The sequence below is a fragment of the Castor canadensis genome, chromosome 8 (assembly GCF_047511655.1).
Source record: "Castor canadensis chromosome 8, mCasCan1.hap1v2, whole genome shotgun sequence".
In the NCBI taxonomy this organism is placed as follows: Eukaryota; Metazoa; Chordata; class Mammalia; order Rodentia; family Castoridae; genus Castor; species Castor canadensis.
Window position 1 is genome coordinate 78,884,830 of NC_133393.1, and position 15,949 is coordinate 78,900,778.

General features: G+C 37.7%; 1 protein-coding gene across 2 annotated transcripts in view; it reads left to right on the top strand.

Annotated features, from left to right (window-relative positions):
- Positions 1-15,949, top strand: part of Pdzrn4 (PDZ domain containing ring finger 4) — a 364,418-nt gene that overhangs the window by 298,045 nt on the left and 50,424 nt on the right. For both annotated transcript variants that reach the window (XM_020188156.2, XM_020188157.2), the window contains 2 exons: positions 4,238-4,494; positions 7,492-7,594. In XM_020188156.2, coding sequence (XP_020043745.2) covers positions 4,238-4,494; positions 7,492-7,594 — 360 coding nt within the window. The remainder of the gene's footprint in view (positions 1-4,237; positions 4,495-7,491; positions 7,595-15,949) is intronic.

Sequence of the window (15,949 nt, forward strand, 5' to 3'; positions counted from 1 at the left end):
TATACCGTCAACATAATGGAAAATACTAACTTTAGAAACACAAACACTTATTTTTTTTTCATTTCTCTAAAACCTCATATATGTTTATTATCAACATCACTTGATAATAAACTTGATTTTTCTGTGTAGGACTGACTTGATAAGTGCAGGGGCGAGGGAAAGACTTCAGAAAATGGTCTCCTGTGACCGGGTGTGTCTTCACCATCACATGTGTACTTGTTAGTTCATCTGAATGTACATCACGTAACTATTTCAAGTCTGACATGGTTAAGAACCCTCTCCCCTTGGTTTCCAATCTCAAATTTAGCATAGCTGAGGACAACCACATGTCACTATTTATCCTAGAATTTCTCTCTTTGACATGTCTTGTTCCTCTTTTATGCTGTTGCCAGTTCTGATAGCCTGTTTTTGCATAATGTATCTACTTCCCTTTTTCCTTGAATCAGGTGGCTTGATCACCTTTTCACAGTCCACTTTTCCCCATCTGGGACTGCTAGTCACTTATTAAACATCAACCACACAAATCTTTTTGGTTGTACTCTAGTTGCTTGGTTGTAATAGAACCTAATAAGATTGGGACGCAATTATCAAGCCAGATGATGTAGCAATAGGTATAATTTTACATTTTGTGTTTACTATAACCCTTGACCCTCTCACTCATTGTATGAAACAACCCCTTTAGAGAAAAGTCTCTTTCCTATTAGCATGCTTAAACCAAATTGCTAACCTTTGTGGACTTCTGCATGTAAATTTCAATTCTTACCTCCGTACCACATGAGTATTTTTTAAAATCATCTTCTTCCATCAGTTTTGTTCTGAAGCCTTTTCATCCATTTTTTCTCCTAAAAATAAATTTCCCTATATTCTTCTAACGAGCCTCCTAACCTTTTACTCAGTATAGTGAAAGGTTCAATCTACACCCATTCCTACCTAAATGGTCTTCTTCATTTTCAGTTTCATCTTGCAAAACTAATAAAAATTGTATGTTGTCTACACAAAACCAAATTTAAGATGAAAACCGAGGAGGAGTAAGAGGGAAGGAAGAAAAAAGAAAAGGAGAAAGAAAACACAGTGGTAAAGAAGTAGAATGCTAAGGTTCCTTATGGCTTAGAAGATAAACACTTGAGAAAATGAAGTTTTGCTGATAATTTATTTATTGATTTCCTCCAGAATTTCCCCATAGGATGGGCTTCAGATATACTTCCAATCTTACTCTTCTCCCTAGCTGTAACTGAAGAAAACTGTGCAAAGCAACTGCCAGAAAATCCCAATTAATCTATTCTTTTCTCTGTTGTGAAAGGCATAATTTATAAAATGGTGACCTTTTCGGTAGGCTAACACTATGTTGATGAACTTCAAGTGAAGTGAAAAAAAAAAGTGTTTAGTATTAACAGTGCTTACATTTTCTAAGGGATCACGTGAGGCAGTAGAGCCCTTAAAGGTCATAGACTTCTTTACTTTGAAAGATATTAAATAGCTTATGAAAATAGAGGTCAGCTGCATGGTGACTGGAAGAAAAGAGCATTCCCCAATAGGGAAGTAAGATATTTGAGATTACATTGACTATCCTTTTTAAAGATAATATTTGACTATCCTTAGAGCAAAGAATGAAATTTGCATATAAATGCCATGATTGTTAATGAATGGATATATAGGTCATAGAATCAATAGCTATTGATCTTACTGTCTGAATGCTAATGTTGTCTGCATATGCTAAACATTACAATAAGAACTAATGATTTTGCAACCTAAAATACTTTTCACTAATATTTATGTTTCTGTAGGAATTAGTATGGAATCTGGAATTGTCAAAAATAATCTTACTTAACCTCTAGGAACACAAAATAAAAAATAATTAGCAGCAGGAAACTCAATTTTTGAGAAGTTATTATTGCTTTGAAGGTAATTAAAAGTGTACTGAACACCAAGACTACATTGACACCCAGCCACCTTAGGAAAAAAATAAGGTTAATGGCATTGTCTGTTACTTATTGATATACTTTATGCACTAGTAGTATTTAATGTGTGACTGGAAGAAACCCTGGCCACAAACTTCCCTTTTCTCTCAGATATTACTTATTACTTAACACTACTTTTAAAAGGGCAGGCATTCCCTTATTTCATTCTGCACTGTTGTGTTAGGGGTTGTTCTTGAGATGCAAGTCTAATAGGAAAAGGTAAGCTATTGACATCATTCCAATAGATTTTAAATAGTTGATAAGAGATTATGACTAAGAGTTCTTTTCAGAGACGGAAGAGTATCAGGCACTGTAAGAGTAAATTTTCACTGAATTGAAGGGCCATCATGAATCTGAAGGATGAAGGCAAAAGGCAATTCTCCCCTGCACCTGGATTCTCATAGCAGTCTTACCACCACCTGGTCATCCTCAATCATCTGGAATTTACAATCTGATCCCAATGGGAAACATAAGGGATGAACTATTCAACATGAGGGGGCTACATTTTAGGTTGTGCTTTCTCATTCTGGGATTTCTTTTTATGATTTGCTAACTACACATCCTCAAAGGAAGCTTTGGTGCTACTGACGCAGAGCACCTATCATCCAGCAAGAGCTCAAGAAAGGTATAACTGCGTCCCATGTCCACATACCCCACACATTCAAGTCAAACAATGAAAATGCAGTGACATTGTTCAAGCGTAGTCCACAGAGAAAAGAATCCGCAGTGAATGTGTGCACATAAGTAAGTACCCACTCAGATCTCCAGCTGAGGTTTCTTACTAGTGATCCAAGAACTGAACTGGGACATATTTTGCTGGTGTGGAAACTTAATTGCTCATTTCTTGAAGGCACATTAACTCTTTTAGGGTCCATTGAGTAAATTAGCTCCTCCAGATCATTAAGTCTGTCTCTACATGACATGACGATTTCTACCTGGCAGTCTATCATTTACCCCAAAACATTCCCACTCTTACTCTGAGCACACACGTTATCTTTTGTCTACTCAGGGGGAGAGAATGTGCTCATTTGAATGTCAGCAATTGTTCTACAACTGCAACTCAGTGACTTCCTCTTCTTCTTTTTAGGCACCCAGGAATCTCTAAGGGTTTCCTGGTGCATGATAGTCATCAGTGCCTCCTAAACAGGCAGGTGGCTTAGTTTGATGTCTAGAAATGGTACAGTTTCCAAGGTATTGGGTACAGCATTGTATCACCAAGTACTTCTTCAACATTCTTAACTCCTTTAGGATAGGACTCGTGAAGCTATTCTAGGATTCTAGAGCCTTTTATTAAAATAATCCCACTGAGGTTTGTGTTCTCAGGACCTACTTGAGGGTAATAAATTGATGACCAGTTCAGAGTAGTCTGAGAAAGGGTAAGGAAAAGTGTGAAGGTGGTTTGGATGCTACAGAGGCTTGGGAACGTTCCTGGCCCTCACTAGGCAAGTGTAGGAGAATCCCACAAAAGGAACAATTTTTTTTTCCTCCTAAATTCTGATAGTTCTGCCACAGTTGAGGGACAATGACCAAGAAAGAAGGTAAACTTCAGCTCTTTCCCTGTTATGTCCAAAGCTACCTTGGAGAGTCTTGCATTGGTATAAATTGAAATAGGCCCCAAAGGGACATAGTATATTCTTTCTGAGGTATTTAGAGCAGAGTTTCTTTCACAAGTGTGTAGAACAGCTGGGAACTTGTTTAAATGCCAGATTTGATTCAACAGGCCTAGAGTAGGTCATGGAGTCTACATATCTGCTGATCCGTGGACCACAATTTGAATTATGAGGACTTAAGATAAAATGCACATAAGCAATAACATGATCTTGAGTAAAAAGACGATGGGTATAAAGGAAATTTCCTAAACAAGTAGATTTCAGGAAAGTAAGATTTTGATTAAATATTTAAAATATCACCAGTAGATTAGTAGGTCATTTTAAAAGGATATATTTAATATTCTACCAATCTGAAGATTTTGGTGAACATTTTCTAATGGTAATGTTTATTTACATTTTTAAATTTATCAGTAAATAATTTTGATGATGTTTTATGAGTTAATCAACTCCAGATACTTCACAAAGATGTGATAGTAATTGTTTTTCTAATCTCCTTCACTTCCTCATATTGGCAAAGAGTTCAATAAATGTCAATACCTGATTAAATATTCCTTTACAAAATTCATATCAGAGCTGGTTGAAAATCTCCCCTCTCTACCTTTTATTACTCTGCATGATGGCCTCTCTGTTCTTTCCTCTGAGATGAGCAATGTCCTTATGTCCTTGTAGGTCAATGGGAAGGATCTCTCAAAGGCCACCCATGAAGAGGCAGTGGAAGCTTTTCGAAATGCAAAGGAGCCCATTGTGGTACAGGTGTTAAGGCGAACACCCCTGAGTAGACCAACCTACGGCACAGTCCCAGAAGTACAGCTCATGAATGCCAGCACACAGACAGACATCACCTTTGAACACATCATGGCCCTGGCCAAACTCCGACCACCTTCTCCTCCAGTGCCAGACATCTGTCCATTTCTGCTCTCAGACAGGTATTTCTCTGTCATCCCTCCCAAAGTCATATTTGTTGTCATTCACCACTTAAAGTAAGTGTTAGAAAGAATCAGTCCTCCCATCAAGTTGGCAATTATGAAGACAGGATCCCAACTCTGTTTGGAAAATCTCTCCACTGTGTCTGCATCAATTAGTTCTCAGCTGTCTCCTCTAGCTACCCTCCCTGACCCACACAGTTGCTTCACCTCCAGAATCATACTTGCTGAGGTACGGTGAAAAATTCTGGCTCTGATTAGCACATCTTCATATTTCCAGGCCTCAAAAGTCTCATGCTACTTATGAGCACTGGTCAGGGAAATAGCTTTTCTCACCAAGGCTGCCAAAAACCTTATTAAGACTCAGTTGAAAGTGACATGTTGGCACTATATTATCTTCTGTGAGTCGCCTCTCCTCTCTCCCTTGCCTTTCTCTTCTTTAAAAGAGAAGCTAGGAAATTACTTTAATTAAAGTACAATTCTCCAAAGAAACCAATTACTCAATACATTAAGATATAAGCCAAGGGTCTTGCTGTCAGAGAGTAAGCAAGGGCTCTGAAATAAGGAGTGATGAAAGAAGTGTTTCCTCCCAATTTTTACCTAATTTGAAGGCAGTTAGAGAGACTTTATTCAAAATGCTAGGTGTACAGATTTTGCCCTATACATTTTGTCCTGTGAGCTTTTAAGTAAGTTTCCAAATGTTACTAAGTATTTGATTTGTAAGACCAAGAGTCTCTTTAGGTTATATTTCTGTTGTCTTTTCTAATTCATTCTCTACTTTGTAAAATGCAAATCCCTTTTGTGGCTACTGTAAGCCTATTTCAGTAGGTCACAGGTATACTTCAGAATCACCTGGGAAGTTGAGAAGTCCTGTTAATGCCTAAACCTCATCTCAGGCCAATTAAATAAGAATGTTTACAGTGGGGCCCAGACAACAGATTTTTTCAAAACTCCCCCTAAGCAAGCATTAATGTGCAGCCAAGTTCCTTGAGATTTCGGCTTCCTGGAGGACAGTGGCTCTATGTGCTTGTAGGTCAACCTATTCATTCATCCATTGCAGATTAAGTAGCCCTTTGTATCAGGAACACACTAGATGTGTCAAACACTGGAACTAAGTACTTGTAATAAAACTTTGAGTGAAAATAAAGCCATTACCTAGAGCTCCCACTCTAACAATAAGCCAGCAAATATGTAATACTCATTAATATAGCCTGCCACATAGTAACCATCTAGTAAATATTTTCTTGAATGATTACTTAACTTTTAGTAGCTAAGTTAAACCATTTTAGATAATATTCCAAGTGGTTTACACGGGTTGCCTCATTCAGTCCTTACCACAACCTTAGGAGGGAGTATATTAAGTAATTATCATACCCATATCACAGATGAAGATAACGATGTTAAGCAGGTTGGCTAAGGTTACATAGCAAGGAAGTGACAGAGCCAGATTTCTAAGCCTAAAACCTCTGATCCCAGAGCCACTCCCTTAACTGGTATGCCATGCTGCTTGTCCTAAGTCCTGAAGCTCTTAGCTTAGAGACAGCTTTCTCCAATATACTTCTTGAGGCTATAGTAGGTCCACCCCTATCATGTGCTCTCATACCTTCCATATTTTCCATTTAATTATTTCCCTGTTCTAAAATTGTCACTGAGCTGATATCCCTCAACTAATAGGGTGAGAATTTCCGGTACTTGGCACAGAGCCTGGCATCTGTAGGCACTCAGAAAATGTTTATAGAATGAGTAAGGTATTCCTCATGGCAGGGTTCCATTCGTACTAGATGAATGACAAGGGCAACACATTTACTACCCCAAACAGTGAACTTTGGTATTTTCCCAGCCTTCATAGGCTTTACAGAGCAAGCAAGGAGATTATACCTAGTATAATGATGCTACTTGTGCTGCTTTTACTATTTTTGGCTCATACTGCTGAACCCTATATAAACCAACAGCTATAGACTGTAGTGAAGAGATGCTGGTAGAGGCTCATGCTGACCTTCATGCATCAGAACAGCTCTCAGTCACCTTTCAGCTAACAAAAAGAGAACCAATTTATACTAACTCCAGTTTTTCAATAACATTCACAATGGCAGGGCTTAGAGGTCACACCTACAACCAAGTTTTCATTTTCATTGGCTTTCAGAAATAGAGATGGCCTTATGCCCTTTGCTATTTAACTATGCTAACCTTCATATGGGATGATGTATACTATCTATGTCACAACATATAGTAATTCAAAGATCACTTCTATAAGTTGTTGGAAATATTTCCCCAAAACTAAAGAACATATAAATGTCATGCCCAGGATCCACCTTCTTTATTTAATCTATTCTTTCTGTCACTGGGAATTATGAAACCCTGTGGCTTATAGGAGTTTCCAGTGAGTTATCACCATGAATGTTCTTTATAACTAGTGCATGTGACTTTACCAAACATGGGGAAAATTGGGTTATGAGAGAAAATGAGAGAGGGAAATCTTTGGGAATGGGGGAGGGGCATTGTATGTATATCTTCCAGTCTGAAAAATATGTGCCTTTGAAATTGATTTTACAAACCAGTTTGGGGATGTGGATTTTGAAAATTGAAGTGCTTTGCTCCAAAATACCCTGCTTTAGGTGGATTACAATCCCAAATGCCACATACCTGTGTGTGGAGCTTGTCACATTTGTTGAAATGGAAGCAGGCCAAAGAGTACCAATAAGTCTCATGAACTGCTGAGGATTTTATGTCAGTCTCTTCCCAGAATGCAACTCTGACCTGGGCCCTTATCCTTAGTGTTCTCTCTCTCTCTCTCTCTCTCAGAAGTGGCAAATTGATGGACTTCATGGAGGGGGAAAGAAAAGTAATTGCTCTTTCTAGTCTGTTTAAAGGCCAGAACATTTAGATTGCTAGAGGTCTTACTCCAAAGCAGAGAAAACCAAAGTGAAATTCTAAAATCAGTTTTAGTCATGAAAAGAACCCCTTTGCTCCATCCCTATCATATCGCTGCATTCCCCACAGCTGCCATTCACTTCATCCAATGGAGCATGAATTTTATGAAGACAATGAGTATCTTTCTGGCTTGCCTGCTGACGCAGACAGAACAGAGGACTTTGAATATGAGGTAAGATATTCTTACACCACTTTATTTTTCTTCATGAATTTACAGTTGAGGAGTTTTGCATAGCAAAGGAATTAATTTGTGACTGTAAGAAATAGCTCACTTATTATATACCTATGATACAATCTTTTAAATGATATCATCATAGTTATTTATCTAATATTTTAAGTGTATTGGAAAATATTTTATATCGTAGTTTAAAAATAATTTGCTCAAATTTTTGTTGCTTTTTAATATAATTTTATAGCAGCTACAATTCTTTTCTTTCTGTAATAAAAGTGGATTTTGAAGTAAAATTTGGAAAGAAAATTATATTTTAAACCAAGATTGTATTGACTATTATTATTACTGACTAATAAATGACTATTTCATTTATTGTATAGTATTCTGATTTTAATTGACAAAGCAAACTATATTATATTAATTATACACCCTTCACAAATTCCATATTCTCTTTATTTGTGACTCAGGTATATATTCTAAAGAGGAGTTTCAAGTGCAATCGAGTGCTGTTAAATAAGCCATTGGCTGAAAAAGAGCTGTTTCACAGATGTTTTAGAAATAGGGATAGCGTCTGTTTAATAGTCATTAAACCCTGTAGCCTCCACATGCTATAATGTTAGACTGTCTATACTACAGCCTAGAACACTTCAAAATGCCCATCTCCTAATTATTTAAAAGCTTCCACAAAAGTTAGGATTTATCCTAATATTTCTTCTATTCCTTCTGTCTATAAATCTTTGAAAGGTTTCCAACTGCTCTGACATTTGGAAATAAAATAGATTGAGGAGGTAAAGAAGCTTTGGCAAACAGGCAGAGAACCCATGATTATCTGCCCTTTTAATGCTTCAGATGATGTCATACAAGTTCAGCAAAATGTTCTTTTCCATTTTACAACCAAGAAATCCTGAAATCTCTTCCCCTAGGAGGATCTGAAATCAAATAAGGCCAATTCAGTGAAGCTCACCTAAAGCAAACAGACATTTATTTGAAATCTCTCTGTAAAAGTCATTGCTAGCAGTTACAGAAATCATTATTTCTTTGCAGCCAGAATTTGGAAGGATGTGCAGTGATGCTGTGGTATCTGAAGAGATGGTTTTGTCATTATATTGTTCATGTTAAATTTTTTATCTCTTCCTCTTCATTAAACTTACAGGAAAAGTTCTATTTTATAAACCTCTGAAATATCCATTAAATTTTGTCTACTTGTGTCAAATAAATTACAAAATTGAGTCACTTATCCAAATAATTTAAGAGTATGCTGTTGTTTCCTTTAGTTAGTGTACATTTTGGATTTGGGGACTGGGATTACTTAGATCACATCAGATTTTCATTTAGTTTGTGCCTTAAAGCTTTATTAAAATAAGTCCATGTTCTCAGGAAGGATTAATAGAAAAGATTCTTTAAATTATCAGCATATTATTGAAATAATATAATACAGACAGACTTCCTTACAATTCTATACAGCTTACTGTATCTGAACTATGTCCTCTTTTTTGACCAATATCAATCCTTAGTAGATGCTAACTTGAGGAGCATGACAGTGGTAAATGTTCAGACAAGCTCTCTGTAGCCTGTAATCTCAATTAATCACAGCATCACAGTCATTAATTTGCTGTCAGCTGTGGTTTTTGTTGCCAAAGGCACCTTTCTGAGTGATTAAAATAAAAAATGTTCCTGTGAAATTTAAATAAGGAAGAAGTTGCTATGACAGTCTTCAATCATGAGAATGGATGCAAATGAGAACACCAGGCATGGTTAAAGGTGGAGGTGGAGACATGGGAGAGTGCCCCCAGCATAATTTGCCAAATTTAAGAGAGAATAAAGGTTCTACCCCATACTTTTAAGTTTGTTGTAGTTACCTGACAGGCAGGAAGAGTGACACAACCTCATGGCTGCCTCATGTCAGATTATAAAATCTGGTCAGTCACTGCCGTCACCAGAGCCTATATAGACACTACTGTGTCTTTTTGTTTTGCATAATCACTATTGCACATAGAAACAGATTAGCAAGTGTTGGCTGTATAAAGGCTTCATCATAACCCTGGCAGTGGGATGGATGAGCACCTTCAGAGAAGAACAGTTCTTGACACAGAGAGATTATAGGAAACTGAGGTCTAATGGCCAAAGAGAGGGCTTCTGCTTCAAAAGAAGTTCTCATTCTCCTTACCCCTCTACCTAAGCGTGAACACACATCAACCTGGACATCAAGGAAACAGGGAAAACACCCATGCTTTCATTCTTTTGTACCCTGAGTATTAAATGCACACTTACAAGGTACCAGGCACTTATCTAAGTGGGGTTGATGACCTCCTGTCCTGGCACAGCTTAACTTTGAACAAGTAAATAAAGACCTACTCTGGTAGAAGTGAGCATGGCTAATGGAGAACAGTAAGAATGAATAATGCAGGTGGAACAGGTTATTGCTGTCTTGTACATGGTGGTCGGGGGAAGTCTTCTCTGATGAAAGACTGAAGGAAAGTGAGAGATAAAGACATGTGGAAGGAGCTTTGCAGAAAGAGGGAAAGGCAAGTGCAAAGGTCTGAAACAGGAGTGTGGTGGGGGGCCCAAGGAACAGCAAAGAGGGTGGGTAGCCCAGCCAGAGGGTAGGTGCTCCCACTGTAGAACAGGGCGGGAGTTGGAGGAGGCAGTCAGCCAAAGGGGCCCATTTGGATGAGCCATGTACTTTTACTCTGAGATGGCAAGGGCCTATCTGACTCCCTGCGGGATGGCTTTGGCTGCTGTGATGAACTTGACAGTAGTGAAGCAAAGACTTGCAGAAAGACAGTCAGGTGCGAGAGAGATGTGGCTGGCACCTGGACAGTAATAGTAATTGGGAGGGGCACAGTCTGAAAGGACAGCATCCACTGCAGGACTGTGCCTAAATATCTGTTTCCATTTCTTGGTCCATGGCTTTAATACAGTTTATACAGTTATGGATTTTCTTCTGATTTTTAAAAAGCAAAATATCATACGGCAAAGTATAGCTTCTGGCATCCCCTAGAACTATCATAATAAACATACTGTTTAAAAGACAGGTCTCAAACTCTAGTTTTGACCTCACTCAAATGAAGCTATGAAATTAGTTAGACACCTTTTTAGACCTACCTATGATTGACCCAGTGAACCAAGGCTGATCTGTCTATCTTGTGAATACATATTTAGGGACTTTAAGCACATGGATTATTGACCGAATAGACCAAAACAGATCTGACTATCTTGTAAATACATACTTAGGGACTTTTTAACATGCAGATTATTACATTGACAGACTGTAACAGCAGCCCTTGTCTGCATGATGAAGAGCAAATGCTTCTTTGGAGATATTATAGTCCATGCGTCAATGTTATGGTAACTCTGATGTGTTAGGGACCTCTATGAAATTTTAATGACACCTATATATATTGTGACCTATCACAACTTTTCCTAAGAAAAGTATTTGACTGGGTTTTAAATTTCCCCACAGTGCTTCAGAAACAGTCTCAGAGGACCAGTCTACATTAAAAGACTCACAGCTTGAAATTTGTTCTCTTTAAAAAATGATGACACTTGGTCTCTAATTAAAAATGATGAATGATTTTAATTTTATTTTTGAGAGAAAAAATAAAAGTATTAGAAATTAAACAATGTGCCCACCCTAAGAGCAAGGGTGCTCCTCGCCACTGGGTACCAATGAGGATGAAGCTTCTCCTCTTTATTTTCAACTTTGTTCATTTTTTTTCAAGAGCCAGCTAAAGGTTGAAATAAATCATAAATAGCCCTAAGGAAGTCAAAGGCAGATCTCAAATCCAGCCTCTACTAGAAATAATTTAAAGGGGAAGGCTTCAAGAAATACAGAGTTATTTTGCTCAACTCCTAATAAAGATGCATTTGCCACTGCTAGAGTGCAAGGAATAAGTTGAGTTTTCTGCAGCATTTTCAATTAACTCTCAAAAGTCAATACTAATGGAGGAGGTAGAAGCCAAGAAGTCTATAATTATAACAATAAAATATCCCATTCATCATGACAAGCAAATAATTTAAGCACAATTTCTGGTCCTTCAAATTTTCATCACATAGATATCTTACTTGAAATCATTTATGCTTCTTCTCCTAAGATTGGGCTGAAGTGACATACCCAAGAGTCTGAACTAAATAATCTCCACATGTTTATTATTATAATAATGAAAGCAAAAGGAATTTTGAAATTTGTTTGAACTGGGATTAGAGGTGGAAAGGAAAAGACAAATACATGTTAGTGTTCCATGTACACCTTAACCCAAAACCAAACACTTGGACCAGTGTCTATAAATAAAACAAGCATTTAGCATATTAATTAGCTACCTCTTGGCAATCCTTATGCAAAGCATAAGTAAACCCTTGTGCTGTGCTGAGAAGTGTCGTTTTGTAAAATTGTATTTCCTGGAGCTGTATCCCTGTGAATATGTGCAGAATATTTGTGAGAATTTAAGTATATAATCTCTTTCTTACATAGATAAAGAAGAGAGAATAATGAATCAGAAAGATTTTCATTAAACACACACACACAGGGATAATAATAACAAAGATAACTATTAACTAGATTCCAATCAAATTTTTTTTAACTTCATGACTTGGGAAGCCAATGTAGAGAAAAATCTCCCTTGTGTGCATGTGTAAAACTCTAGGGATCTTTCCAGGCTTTGAGGGCAGAAACTTTATCTGCCATGTTTATCACTGCATCACCTTACCTGTTTCATAGTGAGTGCTCCAAAAATAATTGATAAAGAAATAATGAGGATTCCCATACCCATATCTGTCTGTAGGGACCTACTCCTGAGCAGTCAGTCGCCTTCTTCCTTTCTGTCCATTCAAGGGAATTAGAAAAGAACCAGGTTACAATAAGTGCCCTCTCTCTTTCTGCAGGTATTTGTCCTTTGAGTCAGGAGTTTTAACACTAGTGCCATTTTGTTTCAGTGAAATAGTTCCAAAGAAAGGGCAAAACTGGTGAAAAACATGGAGTAAGAAGTGATGAACCAGAAAGTTAACGGTCTCCATAAAATTTATCTTTACTAACCATTATTACATGAAATCACAAACTATTGTACTTGGCATAAACTTAATAATTTTTAATCCATCATATTGCATCCCTTGTAACTTCTTCACCAAGGGGTCATTCAGTATACGTGTAAATCACTAAAATATCAAGGAACTGAGTGCCTCTGCAGTAGACCAAGTCTGACAATCTCTGATATTCAGAGAGCTCATCCTATCAAAGAGCTTAAAAACCAAAGACTAATGTGGATAAGAAACACCATTGATAGAGTATATGCATATTATCTAAATGGTAGAGAGTAAGGAAAAGAAAAACCAGTAGATAAAGGGTGAAAGGGTATAATCAGAATTTTTTAGTTCACTGGATGCTTTCTATGTCATCAGTCTTTTTCCTTCCACTTGTTAGTCCCATTTTACAATTATGAATGAAAATCTAAAATAATTTTAAGCCATTTACTACTGGAGTAATAAAATCATCCATTTAAAAAATCACTTTAATAAATATCATTCTTTTGGGAAATTTACTGAATTGAAACTTGTCTAGAAGAAATGCGAAGTATTTTATTACTTGAACATTAAACACAAGGCTGTCAGTATGGGTGTTGGTTCACTGAAGTACCCATTAATGACACCACCATTTAACTCAATTAAGTCAGTTTACAATCTTTATTTTTGTTTTGGCAGTACTGGGGTTTGAACTCAGGGTCTCACACTTGATAGGCAAGTACCCTACCAACTGAACCACTCCTTCAGCCCTCAGTTTACAGTCTTAATCATGGAGACCAAACCAGTGAGTTGTCATCCATTAGAGCTTGGCATTCCAGCCTCTGCTACACATTTCTCCTTTCTACCACCACTTCCTCTCCTTTCACCCCAACCTTGCTCCATCTCTACGTAACATTTTGGCCTCCTTGGCCAGTGCCTATTCTCTACAGTCATCTTCTGCACCACTGCCAGACCAAACAAACCTCCTCAGTGCGCTTCTCATTGGCTCATTGCCCTGCTCGTCATGCTCTCTATGACTCTGTATCTTGAATTAACGCAAAAGTCCTCTGCCTGGCATTGGAGGTCCTTAGCACTGTCACCATCCTGCCTTTCTTGGCATCTTGAGGCTACTTTCACAGCTCAGTAATACTTGGGGGAAGCTGTGTGCTTCCTGGCTGACTTGGCTCATGGGCTTCTCTGCCCCTGGAGCCCTCTGATCATCTCTACCCAAGATGAAAGACAGATGCAAACATCACTCCCTCAGGAATATGCCATGAAGGGCTTCCCACCTTGAAAGACCATCTTCCCACTACTGAATGCCCTCACCACAGTCTGTAAGTAATTTCTGCTTTTTACGTAATGCCCTGGGTCACAGCCATTTATGTACTTGTCTTTTTGGGAGGTGTTAGATGTCAAGACAGGGTCTAGCTATGTAGCCCAGACTGGCCTCAAACACACAGCCCTCCTGCTTCTGCCTCTCAAGTGCTGGGATTCTATGCATGTGAAACACCTGGCTTTTTTCTTCCCAAATAGATTGTCTTTCTTAAAGAAAATGGTTTATTATTATTATTTGGGTGTGGGTTTGGCAGTACTGAAGGTTGGACTCTGGGCCTCGCTATACACGTGCTCTTACTGCCTAAGCCAGTCCACCAATCCTTTTTGCATTGGTCATTTTTGAGATAAGGGTATCCCTTTATGACCAGGTGGGCCTGGATTGCAGACTTCCTCTTTGCGCTTCCCCATGTAGCTGGAATGAGAAGTATACCACGGTACACAGCCATTTGTTGAGAAAGGGTCTTGCAAACTTTTTGCAAGCCTCAAACTTCGATCCTCATAATCTCTGCCTCCGAAGTAGCTAGGATTACAGGCGTGAGCCACCACACCTGGCCAAGAATTGACTTCTTTTAATTATCAGCAGGAGAGCTTAGCACACACCCTGGCCACACAGAGGGTCCTCAAAGACACTTGAATAATGAGTAAAATTATTGACCATTGCTCTTACATTATCAGTGCCCTGAAAACAATTTCAAAGTGTTAAAGCAGGGGAAAAGAGAAGAATGCTGATGGAGAATTGCAGTTTGAAACAATGTATGAAAGTATTTGTTTTGCTCACAACACTTCCGTGAATCTAACAAATAGAGTAAACAGCTTTAAGCATATTCCTGTGCCAGATAGTAAAGGCAGACAATTGAAATATTTGAGATATTTTGTTAGCATTTTAAGAAGGAAGATGCACATATTTCTCCCCAAATCTGTAACCTAGTGAATTGTGTTAAACAGGAATTCTAATTTATATGAAAAGTGACCAGAGTTCATTACAGCAAGATTACCAATCCTGGCATATGACTAATGTTTGAATGTAATTATAAATATCACCTTCTTTCACATTCAAAAATATCCTAGTTAGACAATAATTGCAAGGTTGTCTTAATCTTTATGCTTGCCAAATCTTAATTAAAGCTGATGACTAATAATCACCTGTATTAGATCCTAACATTCCATGCAGAAGAAACTCAGAATTTCTTAATTTGAATGCCCATGTTTATTAAATTGAGTTATTTCCCTAAATTGTGAGATGCTATTTAAGGAAAAAGAATGCCTTCTTAAAGAGGGACTACAAAGAAATGACACAAAGTTAAAAACATTCATCAAAGTTATTGTAATTCTTTCAGATTTATTACTGAAAGAAAATGAGATTAGTATTACCATTAATTTGGTCATGTCATTTTATAAAACAAATATGAAGCAAATCAGTGTCTGGCCTCACTGATTACGACAACACGAAATCTTATTTCCTAAGAAAAACAATGAAAAGCAAATTGAACCTTCCAAGTTAGTTATTAAACGAAGTAACCATGGGCAAACTCGTTTTACTAGGAATCTAGATATAAAATGACGATTCCTTATACTACATATATAAATTTTATCAAAATGCTAGCATTCAGCTGTTGTTTGAAGATATTCATGATTCACATTCAGAGAATTTCCTCGGATTACTTATTGGTGTCTGTGAGAAGTTGTGTTTAAGGTGAATATTTGCATTTCATAGCGTATTTCCCTCTGACTTCTGTTATGCTTTCCCGGCACTGCTTTAGCACTAGCGGAACAATGACAACTGCTTTTCTAATATAAAGCAAATTGCATATAAGAATTTCAGTGTTCTGTTCAGAGGCATTATAATCTAGTGCAAGGAAGCCAACAAGGAATGGGTCCCAGTTCTAGCTCCATCTCTTAAGTGACCCTCAATAACCTCTTGACTGCCAGCATTGGGCTCCTCCTTAGGACAACCAGCCTTGGTTATAAAGTCACTTATCAGTCTACTTCTGTGATATAAATCACAAAGTGAGACAAATACATGGA